The 17,023-nt window shown below is 45.0% G+C and overlaps 2 protein-coding genes across 2 annotated transcripts; one reads left to right on the top strand and one right to left on the bottom strand.

The window, feature by feature from the left end:
• Positions 1-1,994: 1,994 nt before the first annotated feature.
• Positions 1,995-11,796, top strand: LOC110683325. Its single transcript, XM_021859670.1, has 5 exons — positions 1,995-2,199; positions 2,271-2,484; positions 2,629-2,762; positions 2,842-3,233; positions 11,748-11,796. The coding sequence occupies exons 1-5, from the start codon at positions 2,107-2,109 to the stop codon at positions 11,794-11,796; spliced, it is 882 nt and encodes a 293-aa protein (XP_021715362.1). The 5' UTR covers positions 1,995-2,106.
• Positions 11,797-13,384: 1,588 nt separating this feature from the next.
• On the bottom strand, positions 13,385-16,932 carry LOC110683574 (histone deacetylase 8-like). Its single transcript, XM_021859976.1, has 3 exons — positions 16,457-16,932; positions 15,622-16,202; positions 13,385-14,056 (listed from the first exon to the last, which is right to left on the bottom strand). Exons 1-3 carry the CDS (start codon positions 16,701-16,703, stop codon positions 13,739-13,741), a joined length of 1,146 nt encoding a protein of 381 aa, XP_021715668.1. The 5' UTR covers positions 16,704-16,932; the 3' UTR covers positions 13,385-13,738.
• Positions 16,933-17,023: the final 91 nt, after the last annotated feature.

Raw genomic sequence — 17,023 nt, 5'->3', positions numbered from 1 at the left:
CAATTAAGCATGTCAATTGGGATTATTATTGGGGAATTTAAAGTTTTAATTCATGCATCAATCATAATTGGGCTACCCTAGATCTTGGAATAGAAAATCTACTCACACATATTGAAAGAAACAATAACAATCATGAATATGGAAAACATAATTGAAAAGCAATTATAATTGAAAGAGAATGAAGTAGAAGTGAATACCAAGGATTCTTCAATTGAAAGGAATTAAATTGTTGAAAAACAATGCTCAAATCTAATGGAAAGAATTAAAATTGCTTCAAAGTAATAAACTAGAACTCTAGAGAGAGAAAGAGGAATAATGGAAAACTTAAAACTTCTTTCTAATGAAGATTACAAGGGGTATTTATACCCTTAATGACCTAAAAATAAGAAAATAATAATACGGAGTGTCGCATAACTGTGCCCGGTCCAACCGGGCAAGCACCTCCCGATCGGGCGGTGAGAGTACGGAGTTGCTTTCCTTCGTAGCACTTCTTCCACCACGTGCCCGGTCCAACCGGGCTGACCTTGCCCGATCGGGCGCGTGGGGCGGTCTTCATAAATTGCTTTCTACCTTAGAAAATACCAAAAATCATCGAACTCCTATGTGCCCGGTCCAACCGGGCGGACCATGCCCGATCGGGCACGTAGAGGCTGCAGCAAATAGTTTGTATTTAACTCATCTTAAATCAGTCATAACTTCATATCCGGAGCTCTGTTTGAGGCGTGTAATATATCGTTGGGAAGGTCTTCAAGTCTACTTTCCAATGCAATTTGAATCACTCCATTATCATTTGTATATCAAAAGTTATGAGCATAATAGTGAACAGGTGTCATATTTGTCAAGTATTTCATCAACGTTTTGCTTCATTTTCACTCAAGTTCGTCTCGAACACATGATTTGATATTCTTAAGCAATATGTTTTCATACTCCATGATTATTATACTCAATATTAGCCAACCATACTCCATTTGCATATAAATCACCTGAAATTCATCAAAACACACAAACGAAGAGTAGTAGAGCACAACTTAAGCAAATAATGCAAATATGCACCAAAGATCTCTAATTTTGTAATAAAATGAGCTTAGATACCCACCTAAAACATGTGCAAAATAGGACTTATCACTCTGATAAGGAGGTCTCCAACTCCCCAGCCGGCTCTGATGCCGGTCACGTTCAAAGTAGCAGTAGCAGCTACTTAACCGAATCTGAGGATAGCGAGGAGGCGGAGAGGCCTTCTTGGGATAATAGGAACGATCCTCTCATGATCGTCGTCTCCTCCAAGGACCGTGAGCTCATGCGGGCTGCGCTGCCAGATTTTATCAAACGGCGGCCGCTGGGTGGTGACTATACAATAAAAGTCCCGGCTGCTCTGGGAACAATATGGTGGGAGGATGGACAACCGAACGCGAACGCTTGGTTCGGGTGCTACGAGGCGGCCTTCGTGGCCGGAGTCCGCTTCCCTCTCCACGACACAATAAAAGCCATACTTAGGGGGTATGGCCTAGGTCTCTGGCAATTAACCCCCAACTCATGGGTAAATATTTTAGGGTATATCGCCGCCTGCGAGATGCAGGGCCTCAACCCCGGCTGGGAGGCGTTTGCCCACATGCATTACTTGAGTAGGAGCCCAGGCGGCTGGAGAGCCTGGTATACCTTGACCACCCAGCCCAAATACCTTATGACCTTGGACAAGCCATCCAAATGGTCGGACTGGAAGCACCGGTTCTACTTGGTTAAGGCCCCAACTACGGCAGAGAACAGAGAATTCCGGATCTACAACCGGAAACCAGAACTCTTGGGGACCAAGTGCTGCCTGCCCCCTGTCCCGGAGGATGATAGAGAGACCATCCTTGACTCCGGGTTTTTTGAGTTAGTTCCTGACACCCTCTCATCCGGAGAGATAGTAAGGGTACCTAGAAACTGGGTGCCCAAACATGAATTTTTTAGGGACGAATGCTTCTTGTCCGCTTGTGGCCTAAGCAGCATGTTTAAAAAACGTATGTATTCGGAACTCAGCCGGTTTCTTTCGAACCGGATGCTTTTATTTCCTTGCTTATTTATTATTCTAACCGTGTGCCTTCCTCTGCAGAAGAAGCCAAGAAAATGCTGCCCACTGAGAAGACACCGGCTAGGTCGGCTGCCGACATCCGGAAAGCCAATCTCGAGAAAAAACTTGCTGCCCAGGCGGCGAAGAAGGTATAACCGTCTGATCCTTCTCGTTTATTTCAATCCTTTTATCCCATAACTTATATTTTTCTCGTTTACAGGACGGGAAGCAGATGCCCCGGTCCCTTCAAAAACAGGTCAGGCCTCCGCCGACCCAACAAGAGTCTGCATCCAAGGTGCAGAAGACAGCCGACCGGCAAACTACCGGCGGCAAATCAATAAGGGTCCCAGACGGGCCTGGATCTGCGGATGTGCTTTCTGCCATCCCATTGAGGACCGCAACCGGTCCCTCTGAAGGCCGTTCGGGCCGCCAAGGTAACTTCGACCTTACACTGCTTGATCTGCCCATGCGGGTCAAGTCTTATTCACAGTCTCGATCGCAGCCGGGGGATTCTCCAATCAGCCGGCAATCTATAGGCAGAGCATATGCGAGTTCCTCACCGTCTGTTTCTGGTGCAGATAATTCTCCCCGCTGGCCGGACGGGGCACAATATGCCCGGGCCATGCTGAAAGCCGTCCCCAGGGACGAAAAGGAGGCGATCCCTGGGATCAACTCCTTTAATGCCGACCGGGTGCTGGTCGACCTGGCCGACGTATGCTCCAACAACCATGCGGTAATTTTCTTGACGTGCATTTTTAAGTATGCAGTATTAACCGGCTGTATTTTTGCAGGCTATGCTGCGCGTAGAGGGGCTCAAACGAGCTTATACCCGCAAGTCTGAGGAGGTAAGGAGAAGCAAACGGGCTGTTGATGACGCCCATAATGTTGCTGACTACTCTTTGTACATGAATGGCTTAGAATCTAAATCTATACGCATGGAACAGGCGGAGAATACCAAAGCCCTCCAACAGCAGATTGATCAGCTGAAAAACCAAGTTGACCAACTGCAGGCGTCCCTAGATGATGCCAATAAAAAGTTGGAGGAACAGACTGAGCCCCTCCAACGGCTGAGCAAGGCGGAGACTGAAAATGGCCGCCTTGCCAAAGAGAATGAGCGCCTGCGCAAAGAGGCGACTGCTGCCAATGAGAACTTCAAGGCCACCTTGGAGTCGGAGCAGGAGAGGCTCATTGAAGAGAATGAGCATGACTGTGCAAACCGGATGCAACGGGCGTTTTCCCTCATCCACCCGGAGGCGGACTTCACCGTCTGGGAACTCGCCTTCAAATATTCTGATCTTGCCATTCTGGCCGAGGAGGCGAACGAGCCGGGGCCCGGACCCTATGACGCTTGGGTTAGGGAGGAGATTGCGCGACGGCAGGCGGAGGCTGCTGAAGAGGAAGAAGTCGTTCCTGAAGCCGACGCAGCCGCTCACCCAGATCCAACCCAGAACCAACCGGAATAGGACCGGCTCACTGTTCGCCTGGAGTAGCAACTACTTCCCGGCCTGCGAGCCTAGCATTATCTTGTAATAGCGCCGGATGAGATGGGCTAAACTGTAATAATTTTTATTTTGAATATAAACATTTTCACCGGCTGAGCCGGCTTTTGAATGCTTTTTATGTTTCTGCACTCCAATATTAGAATTCTTGTTATTTTTTATACATATTTCTGCGAGGATAACCAAGAAGACCCCACCGGTAACACTGCCGTCTGGGTCTTCACAAACTAGGCGAAGAAATTTGCAAGGGTTGCCAAGAAGACCCCACCGGTAACACTGCCGTCTGGGTCTTCGCAAACTAGGCGAAGAAATTTGCAAGGGTTGCCAAGAAGACCCCACCGGTAACACTGCCGTCTGGGTCTTCGCAAACTAGGCGAAGAAATTTGCAAGGGTTGCCAAGAAGACCCCACCGGTAACACTGCCGTCTGGGTCTTCGCAAACTAGGCGAAGAAATTTGCAAGGGTTGCCAAGAAGACCCCACCGGTAACACTGCCGTCTGGGTCTTCGCAAACTAGGCGAAGAAATTTGCAAGGGTTGCCAAGAAGACCCCACCGGTAACTCTGCCGTCTGGGTCTTCGCAAACTAGGCGAAGAAATTTGCAAGGGTTGCCAAGAAGACCCCACCGGTAACACTGCCGTCTCGGTCTTCGCAAACTAGGCGAAGAAATTTGCAAGGGTTGCCAAGAAGACCCCACCGGTAACACTGCCGTCTGGGTCTTCGCAAACTAGGCGAAGAAATTTTGACCCAAAACCAAACCGGATGGCGTCTGGGTAATTGCCCCTGGATAGCGGTCTGGGTCTTTGCAAGCCAGGGACTATCCATATGATATAGCTCGAATATACACTAAGTGCCAACATTAGATTCGGGAGCCAGTCGGTTTATACTGAATTACCGGTCGGGACTTCGCAAAAGAATCACGCCAGATTAGGATGTCCATTCACCGGTTGGGCTTTTGCAAGCATACCCCTGAATGAATTATGGCCTAGACCAAATGTTTAGGCCTGCTCTTAGAGAGTCAGGCGTCGGTACTGAGTACCGGCTGTCCTTCCAAAAAGTGAGCCGGCTGCAAGTTTGGGGTTGCTAGCCTGCCTTTTTTGGTGCGAAGGATCGTCAGGCGGATTTGACCGCCTGTGTGATCGCTTAGAACAATTTACCACCCAAATGGGAGATGTTCTCTTCGATGAATTCACCCGTAGGGGTGTCACCGGATGATTTTAGGCCTGCTCTTAGAGAGTCAGGCGGATTTGTCCAAAAAGTGAGCCGGCTGCAAGTTTGGGGTTGCTAGCCTGCCCTTTTTTGGTGCGTAGGATCGTCAGGCGGATTTGTCCGCCTGTGTGATCTCTTAGAACAATTTACCACCCAAATGGGAGATGTTCTCTTCGATGAATTCACCCGTATGGGTGTCACCGGATGAAAAAATTAGTTACTGGTGCCGCTTGTGGTAGGCACAAGACATGGCGGTTGTATACAAAATTGAATGTAATTCTCATTAATCATTTGAAAATTTTCAAAAGATGTACAATGCTTAGAAGTAGTATTTTTTGAGGTTATCTACATTCCAAGTTCTAGGCAACTTTCTTCCGTCTGGAGTTTCCAGGCGGTAAGTGCCGTCTCGTACTTCTTCAAAGATCCGGTAGGGTCCCTCCCAATTTGGGGTTAATTTGCCTTGTTCATTGGCCCTACCGGTTGCCTCCATTTTGCGAAGCACAAAATCTCCTTCTTTCAAAGGTCTTTTACGAACCCGCTTGTTGTAGGCTCTAGTCATACGCAGACGGTAGATCTCATGACGCAAGGCAGCATTCCCCCTTCGCTCTGGAAGAGCGTCTAATGCTAACCGCATGGCTTCCCAGTTAGCCTCCTCATCATATAACATAATGCGTAGAGTAGGCTCATAATGTTCAATGGGAAGAACTGCTTCAGTGCCGTATGTCATGAGAAATGGGGTCTCACCGGTTGCCCCCTTTTCGGTTGTCCGGATAGCCCAAAGGACATGAGGTAATTCCTCTGCCCATAGTCCACCGGCTCTTTCTACTTTCTTCTTTATCCCGTCTGAGATCAACTTGTTAAAAGCCTCAACTTGACCGTTTGCCTGAGGACGGCCAACGGATGCAAAACAATGGGAAATTCCTTGGTCTCCCAACCAGGTCTTCAGGACAGGCGTTTCGAACTGCGGTCCGTTGTCGAAAACCATGGACATTGGAACCCCGAACCGGGTGATGACGTTTCTCCAGATGAAAGAAATCACGTCTTTCGTTTTAATCCCTTTCACCGCCTCTGCCTCAACCCATTTGGTGAAGTAGTCTACTGCTACAAGAATGTAGCGGCGGCCGCCTGATGCAGGCGTATAAGGTCCCAAAATGTCCATGCCCCATTTAGCAAACGGAACCGGCCTATGGATTGCCGTGAGTTCTGTTGCCGGTTGATGTATCAACTTAGCGAATTTTTGGCACTTGTCGCATCTCTTTACTAGATCCATGGCATCCGCTTCAAGAGTGGGCCAGAAGTACCCTTGCCGTCTGGTTCTTCTGGCCAGGGACCTGCCGCCAATATGCGAGGCACAAAACCCCGCGTGCAGATCTTCCAAAACTTCTCTCCCCCTATCCGGGGTTACACATTTCAAAAACGGCTGCAGGTATCCCTTCCGGAGGAGTTCCCCTTGATGCATAAAAAAACTTGAAGCACGCTTCTTGAGCGCTGATGCTTCTGAAGGGTCATCCGGCAAGGTACCATCCGTCAAAAAGGACCGGATGGGATCCATCCAGGTAGCAGTTCTGTCCAAGACTCCAATGGGGTCATTCTGAATACTTCGTTTTTCAATGACTTCCCAAAAGACCGTCCTAGGAGCATCACCGGAGGCTGATGATGTCAACTTTGAGAGGGCATCCGCCTGATTGTTTTCAGACCGGGGCACCTGTCGCAGATGGAATTCATCGAAGGACCCAGCCTCCTCTTTGACCGCCTGCAAATATTTGATCATAGCCGGATGGGTGGCTTCGTAGTCACCAAAGTACTGGCTAACTATCAGCTGTGAATCTGAGCAGGCGTCGACCTTTCTTGCACCGGCTGCCTTACACATGCGCAATCCGGCTAGCAGGGCTTCATACTCTGCCTCATTGTTGGAGGCTTGGAACTTAAACCGTAGTGCATATTCAAACTTATCCCCTTCCGGGGAATGACAGATAACACCTGCACCACAGCCGTTCATCGTAGAGCTGCCGTCTACAAATAACTTCTAGACCTGATCAGGGTTTTCCGGGTGCACCGGCCTAGTCATCTCGACAATAAAGTCGGCAAACGCCTGACCTTTCACTGCCCGCCTGGGTTCAAAAGTTATCTCAAGGCCTTGTATTTCAACAGCCCACTTGATCATTCTACCGGATGACTCTATAGCAGTCATCGTACGCTTGAGCGGCTGATCTGTGTATACCACAACCGGATGTGCCAAAAAATAAGGCTTCAACCGCTTGACTGCTACGAATAAGGCCAACCCAAATTTTTCGATCATGGGGTACCGGAGCTCAGCATTTTTTAAGACATGGCTGATGAAGTACACCGGCAGCTGAATGCCGTCTCTCTCAGCGAGGAGAACGGCACTAAGGGCGTGATCAGAGACGGCTAGGTACATGTACAGAACCTCCCGGGGTAGGGGGCTCACTAGCCTTGGCAAAGAATGCAAGTGCTGCTTAAGCCTCTGGAATGCCGCCTCTGCTTCTTCACCCCATTCAAACCTTGACCTCTTCCTGATTGCCTGAAAGAAATAGAGGCACTTGTCACCTGACCGGCTGAGGAACCTCCCCAATGCCGCCAGACAACCGGTCAACTTCTGGACTTCTTTTACAGTGCGGGGAGACTTCATGTCAATTACCGCCTGTATTTTTTCCGGATTAGCTTCGATGCCTCTTTGGTCAATCAAGAATCCGAGAAACTTCCCAGACTCAACACCAAATACGCATTTCTTTGGGTTAAGCATGACCCGGTGCCGCCTGAGTGTGGTGAAGGTTTCTCGCAGGTCTGCTAGGTGATCCGTCTGTAGCTTGGATTTGACTATCATGTCATCGATATACGCCTCTACATTCCTGCCAATCTGGTTGATAAAAACGGTGTTTATCATGCGCTGGAATGTAGCCGGTGCATTCTTCAACCCAAACGGCATCACCGTATAGCAGAATAACCCCTGATCAGTGACAAAAGCCGTCTTCTCCTGATCTTTCTTCCAGAGAGGTATTTGATGGAAGCCGGAATAAGCATCCATAAAGCTCATTAGCGCATGGCCGGCTGTTGAGTCGACTAGGCTGTCAATCTTTGGAAGCGGGTAGCTATCTTTTGGGCATGCTTTGTTCAGATCTGTGTAATCCACACAAATCCGCCAAGTACCGTTCGGCTTCTTTACTAGAACGACATTTGCCACCCAATCCGGGTAGTAGCATTGCCTAATGAACCCAGCATCCAACAGCTTTTTGACCTCAGCCGCTGCCGCTTGATATCTTTCTCCACCATGATCCCTCTTTTTCTGCCTAACCGGCTGCTTTTTGGGATCTACGGCTAGCTTGTGGACAGCAAGATCCGGGCTGACGCCTGGCATCTCTTCCACTTCAAAGGCAAAGATGTCTTTGAATTCCTTCAGCAGCTGGAGCAAACCTTCTCCCAACCGTTCGAAGGCTACCGTCCCGACCTTGACTGTTCTTTCAGGACGGCTGTCATCTAGGATGACATCAAGGCAGTCACCAGCCGGCTGAGGTCGTTGGTCATCTGACCTTTCCCCGGCTAGTGATTGTTATTTCTCCTTTTTGACGGGTGCCAGTTGGTCCGCCTTTCTTTTCATACCGGCTGCCCTTGGAGCCGGGACTGCTGGATCGCAGTTATCAATATCTATGGGATCGCCCTGGCCGGCTGCACCCACAGTTGTCTTGACGTCAGAGAGATAACACTCTCTTGCCGTCTTCTGGTCCCCGCTTAGGGCACCGACTGTACCATCATCCTTTTGAAATTTGACCAACATGAGGGACGGGATGATGACAACCTTAGATGCGTTGAGGGTAGGACGGCCAAATATCATGTTGTAGGCGGACAGCTCCTCCACAACTAAAAACTTGACTATCATGTGGCGTCCTTGCCCCTTTTCACCCAGCCGGATCGGAATATCTATGCTTCCGACCGGATGCACTACTCCACCCCCAAAACCGACTAGTGGGTGAGGAGCCTGGTGCATGTTACCGGATGTGTACTTGAGCTTGGTCAAGCACTGATAACTGATTAGGTCAGACGAGCTCCCGGTGTCTATTAGGATCCGGCCAACCTTCTGGTTGGCAACCTTGCATTCGATGACGATGGGGTCATCATGAGGCCGCCTGACCTTGCCCCGGTCCTTTTCAGAAATAAGGACCTCAGGGAAGATGTCTTTCGACGCCTGACCCTCATCCACTGAGTTGACCAGCTTCCTGATGTTGTCTTTGGTGCCCCGGATGGTGGGACCCCCTCCGGCAAAACCGTATGCTATGGTGAAGATGGTCTCTTCATCCGTCTCGGAGTTTACTGGGCCGGTTTTTGCCGCCTGCCCTTTCTTGGCCTGGGTATTACCCTTAGCCTTGGGTATATAGGATTTTAGGGCCCCCTCATCTGCCAGACGGTCCAATAGCCGCCTGAGGCTATAGCAGCCATTGGTGTCGTGGCCAACATCCTCGTGGTATTGGCAATACTTGCTCTTGTCCCGTTTATTCACGGGGCTTTTCATTTCAGCCGGTTTGTCGAGAGACATCCGGTCTTTGATTTCCAGGAGGATGGTGGAGCAATCTTTTGTGAACTCGTATTTGGGGACATATGGTTCTGACTTCCGCCTGATCTTCTGGGCCGGCTGTCCTGATCGGTCAGCTGCCCAGACCCCTTTTCTCTTTTCTTCCTTTCTTGCCGGCTGATGCTGTTGCCGGCTCTCTTTTTTGTCAGACTTTTTATAATCTGACGGCTGCTTGACAGCACAAAGCTCCGTCGCCTGTATATAGGCTTCAGCTTCAATTAACGCCTCTTGGAGGGTAGCAACCCTCTTCCGGACGAGGTCAAACTTAAAGGTCGACCCATCCTTCAGACCTCGGAAGAAGTCTGTATAGGCCACTTCGTCTGATAGTCCTGGAATCTGAATTCTCATCAGATTGAACCGTCTGACGTACGACCGGAGGCCCTCGCGGTCGCCCTGCTGTATTGCCCCTAGGTCGAGGCTAGTCTTTTTGGCAGGAATATTCATTGAGAAATTTGACGTAAACAAGTACGCCAAAGTTCGAAAGCTGTTGATGCAACCGGCTGGTAGGTTACCAAACCACCGCTGGGCTATGCCCTTGAGGGTAGCCGGGAAGCATCGACACCAGACGACATCATCTAACCCCTGGAGGTACATGAGGTTAGAGTAGGCCATTAGATGGTCTTCTGGGTTGGTGGTGCCATCATAGGCCCCCACTAAAACATTCTTGATCTTAGGCGGCTGTGCCGCCTGGGTTATCTCTGGTGAGAACGCCGTTGGCTGTTCCCCCAAATTTAGCAGGCGCAGCTGCCAGTCCGTGGGTTGGAACGGCTGCTGCGCTTGCCCACCGAAAAGACCCGGTGACATGAAAGGGGATCCACCCAACCCATTCGGTGTGCCGAATAGGCCAGGCTGGATCACTTTGGGTCCAGACCGGGCAGAAGCTTCGTCCGTCTGGCTCCTAAGGTTCGTTCCCGTACGCCTGTGTGAGACGTCATGGAAACTGTCCGGGAAGGTCGACGTTGAGGCCGACGCAGACGCCTGACCTCGCTTCTCTTGGAGAAATGTGCGGGCGTCTGAGAATGTTTTCTTGGAGCCATCCGGCTGTACGTGCCGGATGGCCTTTCGCAGCTCCCCTTGAGGAAAACGGAGTCTGCTTGGATCAAACCTTAAGCCCTCCCCCTCCTTTGGCTTGGGATGAGGGGTAGGAACTCGTTCTTTGACCGCCTTCTTTCCAGAAGGCTTCTTGGCCGGCTGACCCTTCTTTGGAGTAGCTGACCGGATGAGGCTCTTGATCTCACCCTTGAAACTATTCATGAAAGACATGAGTTCGTTTCTTGTAACGGGGGCTGAGCCTTCCACCGTTTGGGCAATTCCAGCCGGTTGCCCGGCTGGGTTGTTGGGAGCAGCTTGGCTGATTTCCCGTTCTCTTCTATCTTTAGCACGAAGGTGCTTCGTTCTGAAAGACCCATCCGGGGCCACATATGTTTCAATTTCGTCGCCACTTTCATGGTCCGTCTGGACCTCAGGCTCGACCACAGGCCGTTTGCCCTGATTCGGTGACACAGTATCAGAAGTCATCTTAGAAGTACTCTCCCCACAGACGGCGCCAAATGTTTCGGGGTTTTTTGATGTGTCCTGCGGGAGAGTTACAATTCCAAGAATGCCCTTCGACGCCTGTGCCTGCAAGATCACGAAGACTCCTGGGGGTAGGAGCTCCGCCTCCGACGATCAAGTTAGTAAAGATACGGGAGGTAGAATGCACGTAATGTAGAAGTTACTTCTCGCGTAATGGGAGAATTCTGCAATTAATATTGCTCGGGGTAAGTGTTTTTCTTTTTGAGGAGTATTCAATGTGAACAACAAATGTTCCAAACCCCATTAATGAGGGTCCTTCCACTATTTATAGTGGGGAAGGGATGGTTCCCCTTTTAGGGTTTAGAGGACACGTGTCAGCAGAGGATTGGAGCCCTGCTGACCAACGGCTGGATGCCACGTGTCACTAGGCCATTGGGCCACGTGTTTAGGGTATTTTTACCCCAAACAATTGTAATCTTTAGTATGATTTGATGCTATAATCTTCAAGTCTTAAAATCTTACCACAATTCAAAGTCATATAATTTTATTTATTTTTATTTTTTTTTTGACAAATTTTACTTGTTCCATCCCATCTATTGCATCTGTCAATTTTTACCAATTGATTTCAACAAATTAAAAAGGAGTGTGGGTTCCATCTTAGGAGAAAAAAATATTAAAACAAAATTATCAAAAAATGCTATTTTACCAATTATTTTCAACAAATTAAAAAGAAAATTTTGTAGTATGGGACTTTTACGGGTGTGACTTATCAAATCAAATTCAACAAGAACAAAAATTAGATTGTGACACTCACAAATCTCACAATAATGATAGTGTATTGGTATTGACTTATTGGATCTAATTCTTTTGATTTGAATGCAAACTGATACAGAATTAAAGAGCAATTTAATGATTTATGCACTTATTACAGTGAATACTGATTGGATGCTTCAATCAATGGACTTACTGTGTTAGATGACACACTATTGTGACCTTAGGTACGACACTAACAATTTTCTTTTTTCTTTTTTTTTAAAAAAAAAAATGGTATGGGTATAAGGTGAGTATGGCAATTATTGAGTGCAAATCTTAGCTAGAGCTCTGTACTGCATTTTTTTTTCATAAAAAGATACGACAAGACATGACCAAACATAACAGAGCATAGCAAATTAAAATTAGTGTCTTGGCAAGTAGTTTTGACACGGCTAATGCAGAAGGTATATGGGCTTAGATTGTGCTTGAGACAATATTTTAAAAGGCACTTTAGTATACGGTTGACTCGGTTCAACCCCAGATCACGAAACACAACCCGATGACTTCTTTAGGATTATCAATTAAAACTCCTCATTCTTGATCTCCCTATCCTAACTACTACATCATCGAATAGTGAGAACTTCATAAATAAAGGGCAAATTACAACCTAAAAGATCTTTAAAAAAAAAAAAAGCACTACATCATCTATATGTATGAGCATATAGAGACACTACTCAATAAAAAATTGAAGCAAGTTGATATGGGGAATCAGGTATGGGATTTGTTGTAGAATAATGGAATATAAGATCCTATCTTTGTCATTGATTCCCGCTGCTCAGCTTCTTTTTGGTGAGGCAATTAAATAAGGGTATTGCCTTCTTTGTAAACAGAAAGTTGGTCACGTAATCTAATACTAGTACTTGCCTGAGTTGGTTTTGTGATATGATGATATCTCACTTTTGTTGTTTGTCTTGATTGCGGTCTCTTTCATCTTCGGTCACGCCTAATATATCCCCTTTTTCTCATCAAAAGGATTAGGATTTACTCTATTAAAGTTGAACTCATAGATTAAAGTCTTAAGTTGGAGCTAAACATTCAAATTCATGCATTTTCATTAGTCCTACTCCTACACCAATCTTTCGTATTCACACCATTTTGTGCTAGACAAATACTCCATATGGATAAATGCTTTAATAGGCTAATAATAAACCAACACTGTAAGATCGATATGGATCCCGGTCAAATCAATCAAGTTTGAAATTTCCTAAAACACGTCAAGATTATTGATCATGCAAACATCTAAAACTGAAGAAGCACAGCAGACAGTACATGTTCACAACCACAAGATTTGCAATGCAAAGTATAGTCATATTCAAATTTAGAGGGACAAGAATTTGGGATGTGTGGGTTAAACTTCGTTGGCAGCGCTACGTACAAACAAGAACCAATCTCAACTCCCATTCCTTGATTCCCTCTATCAAATTTGACCACATAATAAGTTAGACAAAATGTGCTAATCAACAAATTCAAAATTATTTTAAAATTCAACATTATTATTTTTTTTCATCGAGCAAAAAACCAATGATAAAGACCCCATTTTGCCTCCCTACCTTTCAAATTTTCAATTATGCTTTTTTTCCCCCCCTTGAAAAGTTTCAGGCCCATCTCTGTCTGCTAATCAATTTGTTGAATCATCATTTTTAGATTTCAAAGAATAATGCTAATTGATCGATAACCAGATATTTAAAATGTAAAGAGAGAAAAAGATACGCCTACTTGCTGCAAAAAAAAATCAGGCTTTTATTTCACGACGAATTCGGAGGTCCTTTATGAATCTCACCATCATCTGCAGTACAAGTGATTACTTATAATATAACACCAATGTAATAGTATAATTACAAACAGTTACAACACTCACAAGGCTATACACATCATAATATCACCATTAACCCCACAATTTATTTGCTCAATAACACACGAGTTGTCTCACATTAGAAAAAACACAAATTTTAGGGTGTATAACACAACTACTGCACCAGTAATCCTCAAAATTAAAGTTAACACTTACATGTAGTATTCACATGGTCTGTAGAAGTAGAGGTAATTAAAACATTGAAGAAGGAAGCAGCTTCAATTTTGCTCCTTGATGATTTCTCTCAGAAATGGAACATTTATTGTGTAATATTTCTTCATCCTATCGACGACCTTCTTAGTGAAATCAGCATCCTCTGGGTAGTACGCAATAGGATCAGATAATAGTGGGAGTTGAACATTCAGCACACCTTCAAGTGTTGCATGAAGACAATAGGCTGCATAAGTAATATGATAACCACCTTCCTGAACTATGAGAAGTTGGCCATTGCAGTGCATATTGGCTAGGCCTCGAACTATTCTTCCTAATGCTCTGTATCCATCCATTGTCAAGCACTGCCTTCCATTTGGGTCAAACTATGTATACAGAAGAATTGCCTTTATGAGATACTGATTTACTTCACATTTATTAACAATTTTAATGTCTGCCTAAAGCAAAAGCTGAAATAATGGATTTCAGCAGAGCTAAGGAATATGAAGTTGATGGATCCCACACAACAACTAAAATTAAAGAAATCCTTTGATCCTAAAAAATATATCTTCTGAATCTGATGACAATGAGAAACATCTAAGAACTGTTCAACACTAAAGTGAGTATTGCTAAGCCAAAAGCAATATTAAGTAGTCTGCTGATAAGCACAATTTTAGGAGAACAGGGAGAGGAAACAAACTGTTAAACCTAGCGAGCGTTATAAGCATAAGACTTTTTCCCCCTCCCCAATATCAACCAGTATCTCACATGACTGCCATGATCCTTTCATTACTAAGCTAAGCAGTTTTCAAACGAACCCATACATCTCAATTTGACCCTACTGTTTTACTTGAAGATGATATAAGTTGGAGGAGTCAAAAGGTAAGCAAAGAAATGCAATACCCATGGCACTCAGCAATGAACTTCAAGAAAATAGCGAGGAACAAGAAAATATAGCAATCTTGATAAATTACAAGTTAAACAGTGAAGATTGAAGACACAAGAGATAGAAATACAGGCTCTTCCCATCCAGTCCCGAAAACAGTATATTCTTGACAACTACCAGAGTTTCTCTGCCTTTAAGTCTACAACATCACAGTTCAGCAACTTTTGAGACCAGAGCAACAACTATCACAACAACATTGCTGCTAGTACACATTTTTCAGAATATTAATTGAAGGGCTTAAGTGAAACCCTGAAAAGTGCTAATTCTAATTGGCTTTCCAGTCTTTACAAGACCTTTGACAGATCCTAGTTCATATAACCAGGGTTCCAGCATCTCTACTGGTTCGGCCAAAATGTGTTCCACTATCAATATTTCATAAATAACCTACCCTCCACTCCTCAAATTTTAAACCTTGACTCATAAGGGCAAAGACTGAAAATCCTTGTTCTCCCTAAGCCAGGGAAGCTGCTTTACGTTATTAGTTATCTTTACTATTGATTGTTCTACTTAAACCAATGATTCAAGAATAGTGGCAGTTTCACATTATGTAAATAATAACTTGAAGCATAACGCTGTAATGTAAGTTATCTCCCGACTCTTTTGTACAGTGCTTATATTACTACTGTAATTTTGACTAATTGAGAAGTCATGAACCAAAACATAACTAGGCAAGCAGCAGCAGTAGTAGTGCAGGACTATAATCGATCAAGGGGGTTCATATACACAATCTCATGAACATTAAATTCTACACTATAGGAGGAACTACATGAGGATCAAAGAACAACTCTACCAATTGAACATACTTCAGTCCCCCTAAATACATGATCAACATCATCAAGATGCTAAATCCTTCTCGGAGTCTAGATACTCTAGTGGACAGTGTCATAGACTCATAGCAAACAAGGATACATATAATTTCAACAAATGATGTGGATTCTTAAGTCAAAATGTCAGTCAAAAGCATCATCATATATATATCTACAAATCCAAAATAAAAATACTTACTGCACTGGAGTCCTGTCCAACAACCAAGACAATCATATCCGGTTCAAACTTGCGAATAGCTGGAACAACAAGCTCCTTCACAGCATACGCATAACCGCGATCTCCACTTCCATTAGGCAATGGTATATTAATATTATATCCAAACCCCTCTCCTTCACCAAGCTCATCAATAGTACCCTTTTGTGGATGTGAAGGACCCCATGAACCATGATTCATATGAAGCGAAGTAGTAAGAACTCGATTGGAACGATAGAAGCCTTCAGCAGTCCCATTTCCATAATGAACATCAATGTCAATAACAGCCACTTTAGAACAACCAGAATCTAATGCAAATTGAACGGCGAGACCGGCATTGTTAAGGAAGCAATATCCGTCTGCTTGAGTGGGTTGAGCATGATGACCAGGTGGCCTGACTAAGGCATAGGCAATGTTACCATGTCCGTCTAATATAAATCTCATAGCAGAAAGAGTAGTGCCAGCAGCAAGAAGAGCAGCTTCCCAAGAACCAGGGTTTAGAAATGTTCCACCACACAACATCTTCCCTCCAGCTTTATCTGCTTCTTCCAATTCCTTGATATATTCTACAATGCACTCACTTTAAACCCCATATCAGTAATCCATCTAACTAGTTCATTAACAACTAAGAACCCTAGAAATTAAATCTTTGAAGTATTTTCAAATCATACTATTACAAGACTCTATCTTTAATTACAAAAATGTCAAATTTGTAATGAATTTATAGACATACAGAGTTAGATTAAGAATAAATTAAACATAAACAGCCAACAAAAAACTACTAAATACAATAAAATGAAGAAGAAAATAAAAAATTAACCTGGAGAATGGAAAGAAAGAAGTTGAGGAAGAGAAGCAGGAGATCCATGATGCCAAGAAATGGAAGGAGAAATGGGGCCCCGTTTAAGGATGGAAACCATGTTTCGGATCCTATCACCATTTTCAGGGTGATTTTCAAGGACATCAAGAAAACCCGGGTCTTCCCCGGAATCGAACACACCCCGACCCGTATTGTGCTTTAACATTCCCTCTTCCCAGAACACGTGAATTTTCTCTGCTTCTGCCATGGGAGAGCAACAGCAGAAAGGTTGACAACAATTTTTGGGGATTCTATGATTCTATCTACGTTTATGTCAATTGAATTTGTTTGTAATTTGATTGACTTTTTGGAGATTTTAAGGGTTGGGTTGGGTTGGGTTGGGTTGGGCTTGTATGGTCGTATGGACTGTGATTATCTATCCCTACCCCCTAGAGTAGGGAGCTCTACCTACACCCCCTATTAAAACACTAGGTTTAATCATCTTATCTTCATACCCATTGGCCATTGCCTACTAACTGATTTTAATCATTTTACCCCTATATATATATATATATATATATATATATA

Source organism: Chenopodium quinoa, unplaced genomic scaffold, assembly GCF_001683475.1.
Source record: "Chenopodium quinoa cultivar QQ74 unplaced genomic scaffold, ASM168347v1, whole genome shotgun sequence".
Lineage (NCBI taxonomy): Eukaryota > Viridiplantae > Streptophyta > Magnoliopsida > Caryophyllales > Amaranthaceae > Chenopodium > Chenopodium quinoa.
The sequence above is the reverse complement of the archived record's forward strand: the minus strand, read 5'-3'. Positions and strand labels throughout refer to the sequence as shown.